Source organism: Atractosteus spatula, chromosome 6 (genome assembly GCF_055471065.1).
Source record: "Atractosteus spatula isolate fAtrSpa1 chromosome 6, fAtrSpa1.hap1, whole genome shotgun sequence".
In the NCBI taxonomy this organism is placed as follows: Eukaryota; Metazoa; Chordata; class Actinopteri; order Semionotiformes; family Lepisosteidae; genus Atractosteus; species Atractosteus spatula.
Genome location: NC_142711.1, coordinates 11,984,244 through 12,000,415, shown reverse-complemented (window position 1 = coordinate 12,000,415; position 16,172 = coordinate 11,984,244). Strand labels below are relative to the sequence as shown.

The 16,172-nt window shown below is 38.1% G+C and overlaps 1 protein-coding gene and 1 non-coding gene across 2 annotated transcripts; both read right to left on the bottom strand.

Annotated features, from left to right (window-relative positions):
* Positions 1-406: 406 nt before the first annotated feature.
* Positions 407-15,817, bottom strand: tcea1 (transcription elongation factor A (SII), 1). The gene is made up of 10 exons (XM_088919072.1): positions 15,610-15,817; positions 13,236-13,298; positions 12,422-12,527; positions 9,335-9,443; positions 7,137-7,282; positions 4,697-4,753; positions 4,278-4,432; positions 3,909-4,055; positions 2,344-2,415; positions 407-707 (listed from the first exon to the last, which is right to left on the bottom strand). Exons 1-10 carry the CDS (start codon positions 15,682-15,684, stop codon positions 699-701), a joined length of 939 nt encoding a protein of 312 aa, XP_088775198.1. The 5' UTR covers positions 15,685-15,817; the 3' UTR covers positions 407-698.
* On the bottom strand, positions 5,641-5,712 carry trnac-gca (transfer RNA cysteine (anticodon GCA)). Its single transcript has one exon. It is a non-coding gene; the product is annotated as a tRNA-Cys (tRNA).
* Positions 15,818-16,172: the final 355 nt, after the last annotated feature.

Below are 16,172 nucleotides of genomic sequence, written 5' to 3'. Positions count from 1 at the left end.
GGTCTTTCATTGAATTTACCAAATTATTTTAGCAAAACATTTAAAATATTATTCCAAGAAACAAAAATGTTTTTGCATAATATCTATAATATTATGACTTCCATAATTTCTAAATTAACTCTTGATGGAACGAAAATGAAAACCAATGAGCTGAGATATTTAGTGATGAAAAATGTGAAGACATAGTATGTGTACTCTATGAACTATAACAGACAATTACAATTATACTTTAAATATGTATTTCATGTTTCTTAATGTACAGACTTTGCATATATATTTTATGTATATTAACTTCAACTAAAGGAAGCACATTCAGATTCCACATAAACACGTGTCAAATCATCCGTAAGTTGTTAAAGCATGACATGACATTTTTCTTTATAAGAGAACACACATGAAACAGAAATTATTGATAAAATTTTAATGTCAAACTACATATAAAAAAGAAATACATTAACATCAACCATAGTCTGAGAGACTGTTCCAACTACCTAATGTTAATACAAGGAATAGTTCCAAGGACATAATGGTTAAAATCAAATAGTGGTGATGTTTTTCTGTGGCCATCTGTGTACCAGGTTCCACTAATGCAAAATTCCTAACTTTTCTTTAATCAACAAATATAGGTAAAAAAAACAACAGAAGTCCTGGTCCGGCAGTCTATATCCTCTTTGACTTCGGGAAATTCACTTTCCTCCTCAACAGAACTAAAACAGAAGGGAAACATCATTAATGCACAAAATGTTTTACAATTTGGGTTTCAATGTGGTGGGCTAGTGCTACAAGAGACTAATCTACTTTTCTTAAGCAGAAACAAAAGTGCTCACAAACTTATTTTGTCTAGAAGAAAGCCATTTGAAAGCATATCCTAACCTGTCACAGGAATATTCATTAAGTGATAGTCTTTGGAAAGTCTGGTAGTGGATAAGGTAAATATAGTTACAATTCTAGAAAAAAATATTTATTAAGATGCATAGCTGACATTGTCTATCGTTGTCTGTGCATCTATCAAGATTAGAGATCTGATCTAGGGATGGCCATAAAATGTGGTTTCTGATGAACAGCATGACCATCCTTTCTGATCTAATCAGATCGCAAAAACGAAGCAAGGTGATACATGCGGACTAGAATTCCAAACCAATGCCTTAGTATGGTGACAGAGGACAATGTCCTGTAGGGGGTGTTGTCCTTCAAATGAGAAATGGACTGCCAGTCATTAAAGATGCTATGGCACCATTTGGACATTTAGGGGTGTTAGCCACAGTGTCCTGGCTAAACGTCATGCTGCACTCTCTGGCTGTTCAGTGGAGCTGCTGACACCTAAGGGCTGCCACTGTCACCCAGCAGTGGGTTAGGTGGGCCCCTCCTATATGTAAACAGATTTGAATTCTCTGAGATAAAAGTGCCATATCAATACAAGCATTATTACTTTTTCCTGCTACTAAAAGCTAACAACAATCCTTTTATACATTACAAAACCAAAGATGATCCATTTTACCTAAAAGCCCCTTCACGAATTGGAAATAATGTGCAAGAATATATTGTAATTTATGCAAGTCTCAAAATAACATAATATTACATCACTTTATTAGCCCTATACAATTTCTTGGATTAGGAATTTGTCTTTTCGCATACCCCAGCTTGCTCTCCATGAGACACAGACACACAGACAGGGAGAGAAGCTTGGGGTCAGAGCGCAGGGTCAGCCATTGTACAGCTCCCCTGGAGCAGTTGGGGTTAAGGGCCTTACTCAGGGGCCCAACAGAGTAGGATTCCTCTGCCGGCCGCAGGATATAAACCGGCAACCTTCCAGCCACAGGCGCAGATCCTTAGCCACAGAGCCACCGCTCTGCCCTAAATAACTTAAGGAACCTTGTCACTGAAAATAATACCACTTAAAGATCTGGATTTACAATACCAACCTATTAAAAAAAATCTTTAAAAGTCAGTTATTAAACATGGTAAAATTACATTTTTGTCCAGAAGCACAGTGAGGACTTCTAACTGTAAATAATTTTATAAAAGGATTTATTTTATAATAACTAAATTAATTATGTTGATATTATTTGCATTGGAATTTTTATTTTTTATATATATTTTATTCATTTTAAGTCATTGTACGCTTGCTAAGCAATTAACTGCAATATACGTACAATGTATAATGGGTCTTCATATTTATGGTTTAGTTTTTCCCTAATAACGTCCAAGTGTTTTAAAGTTAATACAAGCAAACAGAACAATCTTCAGATTTTTACAGCACTTACACACCTGTGTAATATATTCAATTAAAATGAAAAACAAGAAGAAACGCAGCCAAATAGCTTAAATATTGAAAAAGGTTACCTTCCACCTATTTCCACATTCATTGCAGAAAACAAATGTGGTCATTGGTTCATCAGCGCTACGAGTCTGAACCTGCAGGACAGTAACAAGGGAAAACATTAATTAGGCCTGTTGACAACTTGCATACAGTGTAACATACTTGCTCATCCAGGCGAGAGACAAAAGTGTGTTTAATTGGAGAAGGGTTCTTAGAAAAACTCTTGTTTAAAAAAAACTGTTTACAAAACTATGCATACATATACAAAATGATCATATATTTCATAATGTAGGTAGTTAATATCAATTTTCAATGATTCAATCACTGATTCAAAAGTATTCACATGTGTAAATGAATAACTTTTAATGTGGACTATTTAGCTTTAACTGTGTTAAATCACACCTTAGAAGTGTAAGGATGTTTACTGTCCACTTTTGAAATGGCTCATATCCAGAGACAGGGCAGTCAAGCACCTCATACTATGCAGGCATAGGGGAACAGCAACTGCAATTTTTACATTACGGGCTTAGAAAGAATCGGCATTGATGAGTGCTTTTCAAACCACAATGAAAGTAAAGTGTACACAGTAATGTGCAAAACCTCCAATTTACATCACAAAACAGACTAAATTTTTAGGTATGCGCAGCATTATATTCTGCGATTCAGAACAAGGCAACAAAATGTCCAGTGACATGAAGCGGCCCTATTACATTGTAAACAAGCGGGCTTGTGAATACATCTCTTTTAACCCAATAAAAATATTGCTCTCGACTTCGAGATGGTTTTGACCACAATTGCAACCTACTTGCTAATTCTGCATTGAGATAATACTGGAACATTTCTGCAGTGAAATGTCTGCGGCACTACCTGTACTCATTCACTCATGCATCGCATTACATTAGTCATTGCAGTGACTAGTGAGCAGGAAGGGCCGCTTCATGTCGCAATTCTCGCAAGCTCTCGCCCATGGAAAGAGCAGGGGTTTGCTACAAAATGGAGACCACACAGCATTTTCACAAATTTCACGATGCACTTAATTCGGAATTTGTCAAATTTTGCAATACCGTCAACTAATTAATTTTGTTACCGAAACTTAATAACTTGTCTGAGAAATCGGGACTGCAGCTCTCCTTTAAATTTGTAATAAGAATTGGAGCACTGTTACAACTATGATGGTAAACTGACACCTGTATTTCAAATCCTTAAGAAATTCTTCCACCTATTGAAGTAAAACGTAGGGGATTTCATCATAACCAAACTCTGGGGACACTCCTAGAATTCTGCAGTAATAAAGAAAGTGGGCTTTGCTTTAGAACAGGGTTCTCAAACTCAATTCTTGGAGGACCTACAGTCTTCTGATTTTTGATCCACCCACATTCTCAGTTACACAGTCGGCCTAATCATTTAATTAGACTCAAAGGACTGCCCTGCCGACTCAGAATGAATGAAAAGATCAGGGAGACTGGTCTCAAGTGGGTAGAGACTTGCTTGGAAGCTCAATTTGTTTGTTTTGTTTTTACTACTGTACAAGTTTCTAGAAAAATGTGTCGAAAAATGATAATGCTACAGTAACATTGCTCTCGTGTACCTGGGTGTATGTACAGTTCTTCTTTTTGCATTTGCCACAGCAGAAGAGATCAGTCTGAGTGCCTCCTGTTCTTGCCATCTGGTGCTCTCGGATTGCCTCTTTGGTCAGGTTTTTACGCATCTCTTTAAGTTCATCACTGGCCATTTCCTACAGGACAAAAGACATAGGACATTTGAGTTGCTGTCTGCTGCTCTACTTTGTACTACACTTTGTGTGTAAAATCAGCTGTAAAACACCATTCGGCACAACTATATTAAGCCATTACAACCTGACTGAAGCTGTGTGTTAACATCGTAGGCTTAATTTAATTCACACAAGAAACTTCGTAAGAATAGATTTCGCATCTCAAGTAATCTGCCGTGTTCACACCTCTGCTGTCATCTTGGCCATTCTGTCTGGAGGTACGTTTCCACAAAGGACATTCCTTCTCAGGTTTGGGTTCTTGACATCTTTCAGGTTAGCGATTCTGCTCCGTACCCTGTTTTTGTATTTCATGTCAGTGTTTTTGAATTCCTGAAAAATGCGTATCGATTGGTTAAGGAGGTCATCAGGGCACTTGATTAGGTTTAATCTCTAGCACTCCGATTTGAAGTCATACAGACAAATCAACAGGAGCAGAGCCAAGTAAAGTTCTATACAAAATGCAACTGACTACTTATAATTTAAGGCCTCACTTTGGGAACTTTAATAACAGTACACTTTCAAGAACCTGTAACAGACTCCTTAAAAATAAATTAAATTGATTCAACTGAGGTTTTTGTTTTGCGATGGTTTAAAAAAAAGGATATAGTCTTCAATCTGAGCTCCAAGTTCATCACAATCGGCACCAATAGCAATGTAGTCATCTGAAACGGACAAATGAGGAACTATGATTAAAAAGGCAGATGATTATATAGTGAATAATGAAAAAAATAAAATCCTTGCATTATAACAAGTGCTTTTAATCGCTAAAGCAAAAAACCTCAGAGCCATCCACAACCTGAAGTGTGCAATGAAACCACAAGACAAAAGAAAATTAACTACATAATTTTGTCAAATCAAATATAAATGATCATTTTACAATTCTTACTCCTATGTGAGGGACTAGTTCCCAAATACTCAATCACATATATAAGCATTTCCTTTTGTAGGTACTCTGATAAAGTAGCTACAAAATCATCAACCATGGCATTTTGGTTTCTGCTCCTGACATTTCTATAGGGGATTTCCCAGTCTATGGGGGGAAAGTTAACATCTCCCATAAATACTTCACAAAAATTCTTAAATTTCCTTATACTGTTGAATTAGAATTAGCATCTGCACTACTAACACTATACCTTCAGATTTTTTTACAAGTCTGACTCATTTTGAGACTCCTTTAGAATTTTTAAAAGTTTATTTCTTAAATAAGAATATAATAAGATAATAATAATAATAAGATAATAAGATAAGATCACTTCATTGGCCCTATACAACTTCTTGCATTAGGAAATTGTCTTTTCGCATACCCCAGCTTGCTCTCCATGAGACATACAGGGACACAGACGGGGAGAGAGAAGCTTGGGGTCAGAGCGTAGGGTCAGCCATTTATACAGCGCCCCTGGAGCAGTTGAGGTTAAGGGCCTTGCTCAGGGGCCCAACGGAGTAGGATTCCTCTGCCGGCTGCGGGATTTGAACTGGCAACCTTCCAGCCACAGGCGCAGATCCTTAACCACAGTGCCACCACTCCGCCCTACATAGAAAACCAGGGTACAGGGGGCACCCGGATTTGAACCGGGGACCTCTTGATCTGCAGTCAAATGCTCTACCACTGAGCTATACCCCCACAATAACAAGAGTGAGCGTAATACACAAGTCTGAACAGTACAATGTAGGGTAATTAAATGCACAGTTTTCATAAGATGAGATCACTTTATTGGCCATATACAACTTATTGTATTAGGAAGTGTCTTTTCACATACCCCAACTTGCTCTCCATGAGACACACAGACACTCAGACAGGGAGAGGAGCTTGGGATCAGAGCGCAGGGTCAGCCATTTATATAGCGCCCCTGGAGCAGTTGGGGTAAAGGGCCTTGCTCAGGGGCCCAACAGAGAAGGATTCCACTGCCGGCCGCAGGATATGAACCGGCAACCTTCCAGCCACAGAGCCACTGCACCGCCCCATTAATTCATTAAACGGTATTTATTATTCACGTACTACATTTGGAGTTTTATTATTCTAATTATAGGGATAGGGTTTTAAACATTTTTACATTTATTGTTACTTTATTTCTCTCCCTCTTTACAGAGGATGTCTCCTTTCTCAACCTTACGGACTGCTTGCTGCTGCTACATTCTCCCTCTTGCTGTCTACCTTATCACTTGTTAACCATTAAAGTACAATAAACCCAGCAAGCCTGCAGTTCTGTTCTCCTGTCCCTTTTTCCTCACTGACAGACCAGCTTGAGCAAATACGAGAGGATTGCTGCAATATGACAATGGTAATTGACTATTTATTCACAAAATAACTAAGAAAAGCTCACTGCTGACCTGCATAAGATTCAGATTACATAAAGACACAAGGAACCGAACCCTTAGGTAATCTTGGGAATGGGTGTATAGTCCAGAACAGTGTGTATTCACTAGTGTTACACTTCTTCTCTATCGTTTTTGGGTCACTATGTTTCCGTGATTTAAATTACATGCTGCATTTCCTGCTGGTGTTGGTAGCTTTTACCTCATGTATTCTGTTTCTAACGCTATAATGATTTGTCAACATAATTACCAGTAGTGAAGGATCAGCGCTCCAAACACGGCCGAGATAAGCTTAACTAACAAAAAGGCTAAAATGTCAAAATATGGCCATTTATTTGTAACATTTACAATAAATAACTGCTCAGGATTTCCCAACAGGTCACTGCAAAGGAATGCAAAGTTGACATTGCATAACTTGATTATCTTTTTCTTATTATCTCATCTTTATTATCTTGTTTATACCTGTACAATTACTAAGTGCTGCATGCAGCATAAATACAGCAACAAGAATGAAAGCTTCACAACTACGCCATCGTCTGGCCAGTCACCAGAGCTATCTCAATGTGAATAGTGATCCCATTGTGGGCAATATCATTGGTAAAGCTCATCACGACTCACTGGGGTAAAAGCAACATAGGTTCTTAAAAGCCTCACCAGGCTGGTAAATCTTGGGTAAGTGAAAGGAAAAGGGGTACAGGGTACATGTGGTGGAATAATGAATACTGAACTTACTCCCAGATTGAAGAGCACTGGAGAGCATCTCTCTGCATTTAAGCCGCACTGAGTCTGAGGTGTTGGGAGCTTGAGGGAAAGTGGTGATCAGTGTGTTGGGTGGAGCATCACCCGTTTCACTTTTGCTGCTTGAGTTGCTGCTCGAACTGCAAGGACAAATTAAATAAGCACTTTTAATACAGACGAAACAGCAAATTAATAATAATAAATGGGCTTCTTACTTGGAATTCAGTGAGATACAGTATCATTTATTAATAAATACTACAAGTAAGGCACCAAATAATGTGACTTATTTGCGCATTAATAAGACATGTTCAGGTAGGTGGCTGCATCAGCATGTGTAGGCTGCAAGGGAACGGGTAAAGATTTATTCCAAGCAGAAAAGAAAAGAGACTGTTTTGGCTGTGAAGCCTTCTTCCACAGCTGAAACATTGTCGCTTTTGATTTCCTTTCAGCATGGAATAAAACTTTACTAATTCATCTATAAGATACGTCTTTTTTCCTCAAAAAGGAAACCTAAAATAGACTTGAACCCTGTCTGTGATATAATACCGTTAATACTCAGTGAAATATTTTTAGCTTTGTCATTTCTCAAGATAAACCTTACTGTGCAATAACACATATTCACCTTAAAATGATTTTATCATGTATTTATTATTAGGTAATACATTTGATATTCACAATAAAAAGACAATACATATTGTGAATATTGAATAGTGGTAATACTGTGTGGAACAATTTTAGCCTATGCATTCCTAGACTCAAATGCAATATGAGGTTAGAAGAATTTATTGAACCCTGGGTGGAAATACATCACTCTCAATAAATAATAAAATATAAGTACTTTACCAGTACTCTAACTAATAAGGTAAACTAATGTTCAGTGAAACAATTTTAGGTCTGTCTAGTGAGACACATCTGTAGCACTGAACTATATGCTGAGGGTAGACTTCTTTCATATTACCTATATTGATTAAGGCAGTATCATTTTAAAATACTTTTGTGCAAACTTAAAAAATACTGTTATAAGACGAGTCATATACTGGAAGTAGTAAGAGATCATAAAGAATGGCAAAAGAGTAACCGAAAGACAATTTGATATACATTCAACCTTTGTTTTATACTGTACAATTGAATACTAGTATTTACCTTATACTATCATTCACAGATGCATTTTCCAGTGAGCTCCAAGTAAATATTATACAAAGTAGGAATCAATTTTTTTCCCCAAAATATTTACTCCTCAGGTTATGGTGCTTTATAAATCAGTGTATCCTATACACCAGCAAACTCAAAATGCAGCAATGCGTCCCATCTTATGCTAGAAGTGAAATATACTGACATGTTCACTGGGGATATATCAGTATTTAAATTTCAAAGGACGTTCTGTTTAACATTCCTGGCAAGATGCTGGCAAATAAAAAACCTTGAATTCCCTACATGCAATAATAGAAACACTGCATTTTGGTCTTTTTAGTGTCACTCTATCTTTATAATTTAACAGATTATTCTTCATAAGAAGTAAGCAATCTATGAAGATTCCATTACTGTAAACCCTCACTTTAAAGGACTTTGGATTTAAAGGACAAAGTATGCTAAAGGAGAATTTTGTCTGTAAAATCAGAAATACTGGACTTTCTCTGCAATACATGAGAAATGCACCGATGTTAAAACAAGGAAAGAACAAATACTACATAGGTTTAAAATGCAATGTCCTACAGGGGTAGTCCAATTGCTTACAACAGATGTTGCGTGTTTCATGTGCTTAAGCAAACTTTATACCGTATATTAATTACATAAAATACAGTGTATTTTTAAGAAAAAAAGACAGGAATAGTTTTCAATGACTGTGTTGATTGTAATTGTTCAAAATATAAGTAAAAAGATTCAGAAAGTATATAAAATATACACACTCATATAATATTTACGGGGCTGAACAAAAAAAAAGTGATTTAACGGACACCCCTTCCCCACTATTAGTCTGATAAACTTTATAGGATTTACTATATCTTTACTTCCCACCACAAATCAGTTTAGTTCAGAGAAGAGAATAATTATAATGATAATAACTGAATTATAATTGTTTATCCTACATTTTAGATTTTTATCAGTGCAATATTTATCACCAGCTCCTATAAGTCAACACAGGGGCAGACAAATGGAAAGATATCCTTGCCACCCCTGTGGGACACATCTACCTCTCCTCTCGTGGCTCAGGGCTGCTCCGTGTGGAGGCTGACGTGGGAGTGGGAGGTGTTGGCTCCTTTTTCTTCTCTTCTGATACCTTCTCACCTCCTCCTGGTTCATCTGTAAATAAGTCAAAGGGGGGAAAAAAGCCAACACAGAAAATGATTTATTGTAAAGAGATATATTGTAAAATTGAAAACGCCCACATGGCACACTGGCACAATGATTATCACTGGTGCCTTGCAGCTCTGGGGTCCTGGGTTCATTTCTGGATCTGGGGCGCTATCTGGACAGGGTATGTATTTTCTCCCTCTTTATGTGCGTTTCTTCCGAGTTTCTCCCACGGTCCAACAACATACTGGTAGGATCACTGGCTTCCAGGAAAACTGGCTCTGGAGTGAGTGTGTGTTTGTATCTGTATCTGACCCTGTGATGGCCTCGAGTCCCATCCAGGGTGAGCCCTGCCTTACACCCATGGCTTGCCAGGTTAGGCTCTAGCTCCCCTCAACCTTGTACTGGTCTACGCTGCTAGATGATGGATGGAAATTAAAATATTTCATTTTTTAAAATAAATTCTGGATTCTTAACATACAGAATAATTGTGTCCACTGCATCTAGCGCTAAGTAGTGCATTGGCTTTTTTTTCTTCACATGCATAAACTAACACATTACTACAAATTTGACTGGCCGTGGAATGTGGATAGAAGTGTCGCCAACAGCAGATAAATGTCTTCTAGAGGAGTATATGATAATCATTTACATATCATCACCATTTTTAAAGATTACATTTGGGATTGCCATTAAAACATGGACACCACATATTTATTTTCCAGGGAAAACATTCCAGGTCTATGCTGACCTTTACTCTTCTGTCCAAAGAGGACAGCATTCATAGGCACGATGGTAACCCAGCCCACACCCCATATGCTTCGTAAAGATGGGATAATCCCAGCTCTGCTATGACTCCAGCTAGTGGACACCTACAGCTTATGTATGCGCTTCTTGAGTAATCAATGTTAAAAGCCAAGATCCTAGCAAATCATTTTCCTAGTAATCTTTTAACAGGCATCGAGTCATGATGCATAAACCAGTGCAGCCCACCCCTGTCTGTGTACATATAAATACCACATTTTTCCAATAAAAAGCAGATACTTCTAGAGCAGGGGTCGGCAACCTACAGCAAAGGGATTTTTAGTGACAGGCAAAATAAACGCATCATGTGCAATAAAGGTCTATTAAGCCACAAAGAAATTAAGCTAAAAAAACAATAAAAACTATGCTTGACTGTTCTGTAATTCTCTTCAACATGCCACCCAATGAAATCTCCTTAGAGTAGAACTCAGTTTATTTACTTCATTATTTTTAATGGTACAAGCTTGTAATCTGTGACGGTTTATAAAATGTTTTACACTTAAGTGTAAAGTCAAACATATTGCACAAAATGGCAGCTGCTTACAAAGGATATTAAATTGGCTCATTTCTATCATTTTGAAGAAATGAATGTGGATTTGTTCAACATAACCACTGAGCTATTTGTGCTGTATGTTGTACTCCGAACTCCATGATGAAAATGGGATGCAAAACTAATTCTAATCGACCGGTTTCTAGTCGACATGCATATGAATGAGCTCAACCTCCGTGGAAGGCATTTCTTTCAAAATCTGACATTTTTTCTCGGGACACTGACACCTCAACCTTCCACTATTTCCAACATCTTAAAGAAATTCCAAAATATTGTACAATCTGTGTTGCTAATTTTGGAGTGTGCATGCGTGAACTAGTATAAGAATTCTGGCCAAATATTTTTTTTTTCTGTCTAAGCCAGATAGCTTTGGCCCAGTGTTTTATTTTCTGATTAAACCAGACAGTTTGGATACCAGCAACATGGGTTTTTCAGCATTTCAACGAGTGTTCAGGATTTTGAAATGCAGCTGATTGAATTGCACTACACAGACTTATTGAATGTCGGGGAACTGCAAAACACTCTTGAGGCTACTAAAAGCAATCACAATGTCTCCATCGTGACCTGTTGAAAGTCCTTGCCAGTGAAATGTGACTGCTTGAAGAAAGTGTCATTTTCACTGCTCCCAGCATTTGGATCAACATACCTCTGGGAACAGGTGTTTTCCTACATAAAGTCAGTTTTTGTCAGTCCCATAGCCAGCTAACTACACAATACTACTCTTGCATGCTGCTTAAAATGTTGAGCTACAACTCTGAGATTGGAGAACTCAGCAATGGAAAGCAAGACCAATTATTACATTAAATGGTAGGGCATGCATGTAAATTTATTAATCTTAGATATGGTTATATTTTAATATATCACATTAATACAGTATTGATACAGTATTAATACAGTACTGATGGCACACAAATCCACAAAAACAAGTGCACGTGTTAATTCATGGCATACCCCTTCTGAGAGGTTACCAACCCCTTTTCTACAGGATAGGTAGTATATATGTCCTGATGTTCTGTATTACAAGATTTTTACTTGCTTTATTTACTTCAGAAATGTAATATAAATTCAAACCAAATGTGAACATTTCTTCTATTTTTTAAGCTCACACTATAAAAATTATTCCGTGCTTTCTATAATGACTGTTCTTCATTGCTTTTAACACATTTCTTTCATTAAGCAGTTAAAAAATATATATATGACTGCAGCAAAAAATTAGCGGTTAAACTCATAGTACTCAACCCAGTATGGACATAAATACAGTGCCCTCTCCTGGTACTATAGGCAAACAGCTTCTCAAAGGAAAATGGTCACAAGGAAGCTTGGTTGTTAGAATGTCATAGATTTCAGAATGTCATCCAGCTCTGACCGGCAAATTTCCAGAGAGGCACCTTCGACCGGACTGCTGGGCAATCTGTTCTAGACTCTTTACCATGTCACCACGTTAAACAACATCAAGCAGATAAAAAAAACACGAGACTGAAAGGACCAGACAAATGGGTAGATTCATTGCAAATGCTAATTTATTCTTTTTTACTGTATCTGCAAAGCTTTCGTTGGCAGATGATTTCTTATCATGTGCACTCTTATATGGATTTATTATGGATTAACAAAGGATGTTTTAAGTATTTTTGTTTACCTAACAGCTTCTTCCAGGATTTGATGAGCGATTTTGCAAGTGAGGTGACCTCTTCATCTGTGCTCTGTTTCCGAATAGCATTCACAGACATTCCAATCCTGGTAGACTGCAAAAGAAAGCAGAAAAGACTGAGTACATTGAAAACTTGAATGCTACAAGTTTTCCTTATGGTCTCACAAATTATCATAAAAAATGCCCTTAATTAGGCTTTACTTCTTTCTTATGCTCAAAATGAAAAAGTTCAACAATGTGGGTCCTACAGCGTGCAGAGAGCAAGAAAAAAATAAAACTATGAATTTTTCACTTAGTCAACTCCTGGGGCAGTGACTTATCATGACATGCTGCCGTAAAAATATACTGTCAATCTAAAGTGTAAACTGGTGAACACTAACAATACAGCAAATGGTCATATCTCTTATTTTCCGAGTTAACATCTATTAAATTTACTATTTTTTTGCCTGTTCATATTCCAATATATAGGGGATTGGGTCCCAGTTTACCAGAAACTGCAAAGAAGGAATTCTGATCAAATTTCTGTACCACAAAAACGGAATGGCTATTAACGATGGAAGGTAAAGTCATTATTACGTGTAACTTTCTGCAGAAAATTGGATAACTAGGTGGCTAGGATTGTTTTTTTAAAAAATAACTGATATAACAATTTTTAATTATTTTAACGTAGATTGCAATTTCTGGCAGCTTCTAGACAAAAGGTTCTTTTCTATGTTTACATTCTTAGGCTAATGTTTATTCACAGGAAGTGTTCATATTGCAACATACTCTTAACTGCTGCAAAAAAACTTTAAAAGTTTACCTGTAGTAACTCAAGAGTCATGGGAATGTTCTTTAGCTCCTTCAGCAAATCCAAAGCTCCAGACTGCATCAGAAAATACATGGTAATATGTTTCATGAGATATAACTTCAGTTTTGTAAGTAAACAAAAGCACATTTGTAGTAAGTAGAATACATGAAAATGCTTAAAATCTGAGTATATTTTGGCAATCCTTCTGCACTGATCTGAAGACTTACAATTACATTAGGGAAAAAACGATTTCCATTTCTATGGCCTTCTTGGTTTATTAAAAGAAGCAAGACCTGTAGATTTTGATGATACAGCCTTCGAAAATTCAACAAAACACACAAAACCTGTAGACCCCAAGGCTCTGTATTTGTTCATCAACAAAAACAAGAACTTCCCCTAAGCAGCAATATCACCCTGCAACTCACAACTGGCACCCCACTGAAGCTCAGCAGGTGTGAGCCTGGTCAGTCCCTGGATGGGAGACTCCTGGGAAAAACTACGGTTGCTGCTGTAAGAGGTGATGGTGGGGCCAGCAGGGGGCGCTCACCCTGCGGTCTATGTGGGTCCTAATGCCCCAGTATAGTGACGGGGACACTATACTCTAAACAGGTGCTGTCCTTCAGATGTAAAACCGAGGTCCTGACTCTCTGTGGTCATTAAAAATTAGAGGGTGTTTCTTGAAAAGAGTAGGGGTGTAACCCTGGAGTCCTAGCCAACTTTCTCATGGGCCCTTACCAATCATGGCCTCCTAATCTTCACAACCTATGAATTGGTTTCATAACTCTGTTCTCCTCCCCACCAATAGCTGATGTGTGGTGAGCGTTCTGGCGCACTATGGCTGCCGTCGCATCATCCAGGTGGATGCTGCACATTGGTGGTGGTGGAGGGGAGTCCCCATTACCTGTAAAGTGCTTTGAGTGGAGTCTCCAGAAAAGCACTATATAAGAGTAAGCAATTATTATTATTAAGTCAGTTTTTTCCTAGGCTACCTTCTACAGAAAAGGCGTATGTTGGTAAATAAAGAAAACACAAAAGCAAACACAGATATGCGTTTTACAAGCACAAACCATTAACTTTTAATGTTAAAAATGAGACAAACACATTACTCCCTTAAAAGTATTGAGCTTTGATTAAAAACAAAGCAAAGACGTTATATTATCTATTAATGGAAACTGAATTTTCATTCCAGGGGAGAGATTGAAGCTGAAGCTGTTGTTCTAACAGAGAACAACTGAAATCGGAACCCAAACTGTAAAAAGCACAGCTGACTGAGAAACGCACTTTCCCATGTACCGTAAATACTCGAATATGGTCACACTGCGTTTTCATTTTATCACTGCGATTTAGATGCGTAGTAGCTCCTTCTGTTTATTTTGACCGTCAACTGCTTGTTAAAAATAATCGATTCAATTAGAAGACCTTTGTTATCTCAGACGTCGGAAATTCATTAAAGGCATAACGGCAGCTCCGCTTTTTCTATTCAAAAACGTGTAAATATCTGAACTATATATAGCTCCCGAAGTTCTTTTCCTATTCAAAGAAAAAAAAACAACACATCTATACGCACAATTCTTTAGTACGCTTCTAATTAAAAAAAAACTACGCAAAAGCTTATGAATTATAAACAATCAGTTCAAATGAACTTTCATTCAAAACAGCGTTGTAACGGAAAGATCCGAAGTTATTTCGCTATAGTATAACTCAGTTTACGCACATTGCCTTGGAATACTTAAAAAAACTATTTTTTTGCTACATTGAGTCATTATTGACGTGTCTATACTTCTAACAACGTTGTTGAAATTCGTAATTTAGTCGAATTTCTTCAGCTAAACCACAAAAAAAAACAGTAATCGCGCATCTCGACAGATTCCGTGTAAATGGCGCCCCAGACAACCCTCGCCTCCTCGGCTCCGTGCTTCACTCAAAGCCCAGGCTCTTAGGCCCTCACGGTTCAGTCCCGTAAATACTGAACCCGTGGGGTGCTCCCGAGTACACAATCCAGGTACTTCATGCCAATCCGAAAAAAAAAAACAACCGCAGGGAATAAACAGAAACCCCGCGCCCAGGGACAGCATTTCCGAGGCGCCCGCACCTGACAGGTCAGTGCCAGGCTGCCAGGCTGCAGCACCCCAGGACCGGCGTCTTATCCTGAATGAAAAAGCAGCAGGCTGTCCATGAAAGTGACGACAAAGAGACAGGGGACAGCCACGACACTTGTTTGTTTGCAGTCGAGGGCATGAAGCTCCGTATTAGAAGTCACCCGCAGTTTACGGTGAACTATTACAGCGGGGGGGTTATGGAAGAAAAACACACCAGCTCTCGCGCAACCAAACCAACGGCATCTATGGCTCTCCGTCGGCCAACATGTCAAGAGACCCCATCTCACCGCATTCTTTTTCTGCGCCATTTTATCCATCTTTTTCGCGATCCTTATGATCTCTTCTTCCTCCTTCTTCCCCATTATGATCCGCGTGGTTGTTTGGTTTTCCCTACAAATAAATATTAAACGTTAAAATTCACCCTCCCGCCTCACAGCACAACATAGAGCGGCGGCCGGCTCAGCGGGCGCATAAACCGCAGCGCAGCAGGCGAAACTAATCGCCCAGAGATTCCGAGGGTAGGGCGATGTAATGGATACACGAGTGACTGATGGGTAACGGGACTGACGGAGTTGATCGCAGGTTTTGCGCCAAGAGTGATTTCTCCTTGAAAACGTATAGCATCTCGGAATCCATTACTTATCGGGGGTGAAGATTTGACTTGGATACAGATGATAGACCGCGAACTTCAAGATTTATGATACTGTATTCTTTAGTTCTGTCTGTATTCTAAAATATTAAAAACACGTATTTTTGAGGAAAATGAAAAGCTGTACAAATGTTTTAATATTACTGAGCATAGCTTGAAAGGTCCATTTCAATGAAAATAAACGATAAAAGAAAGTTACAA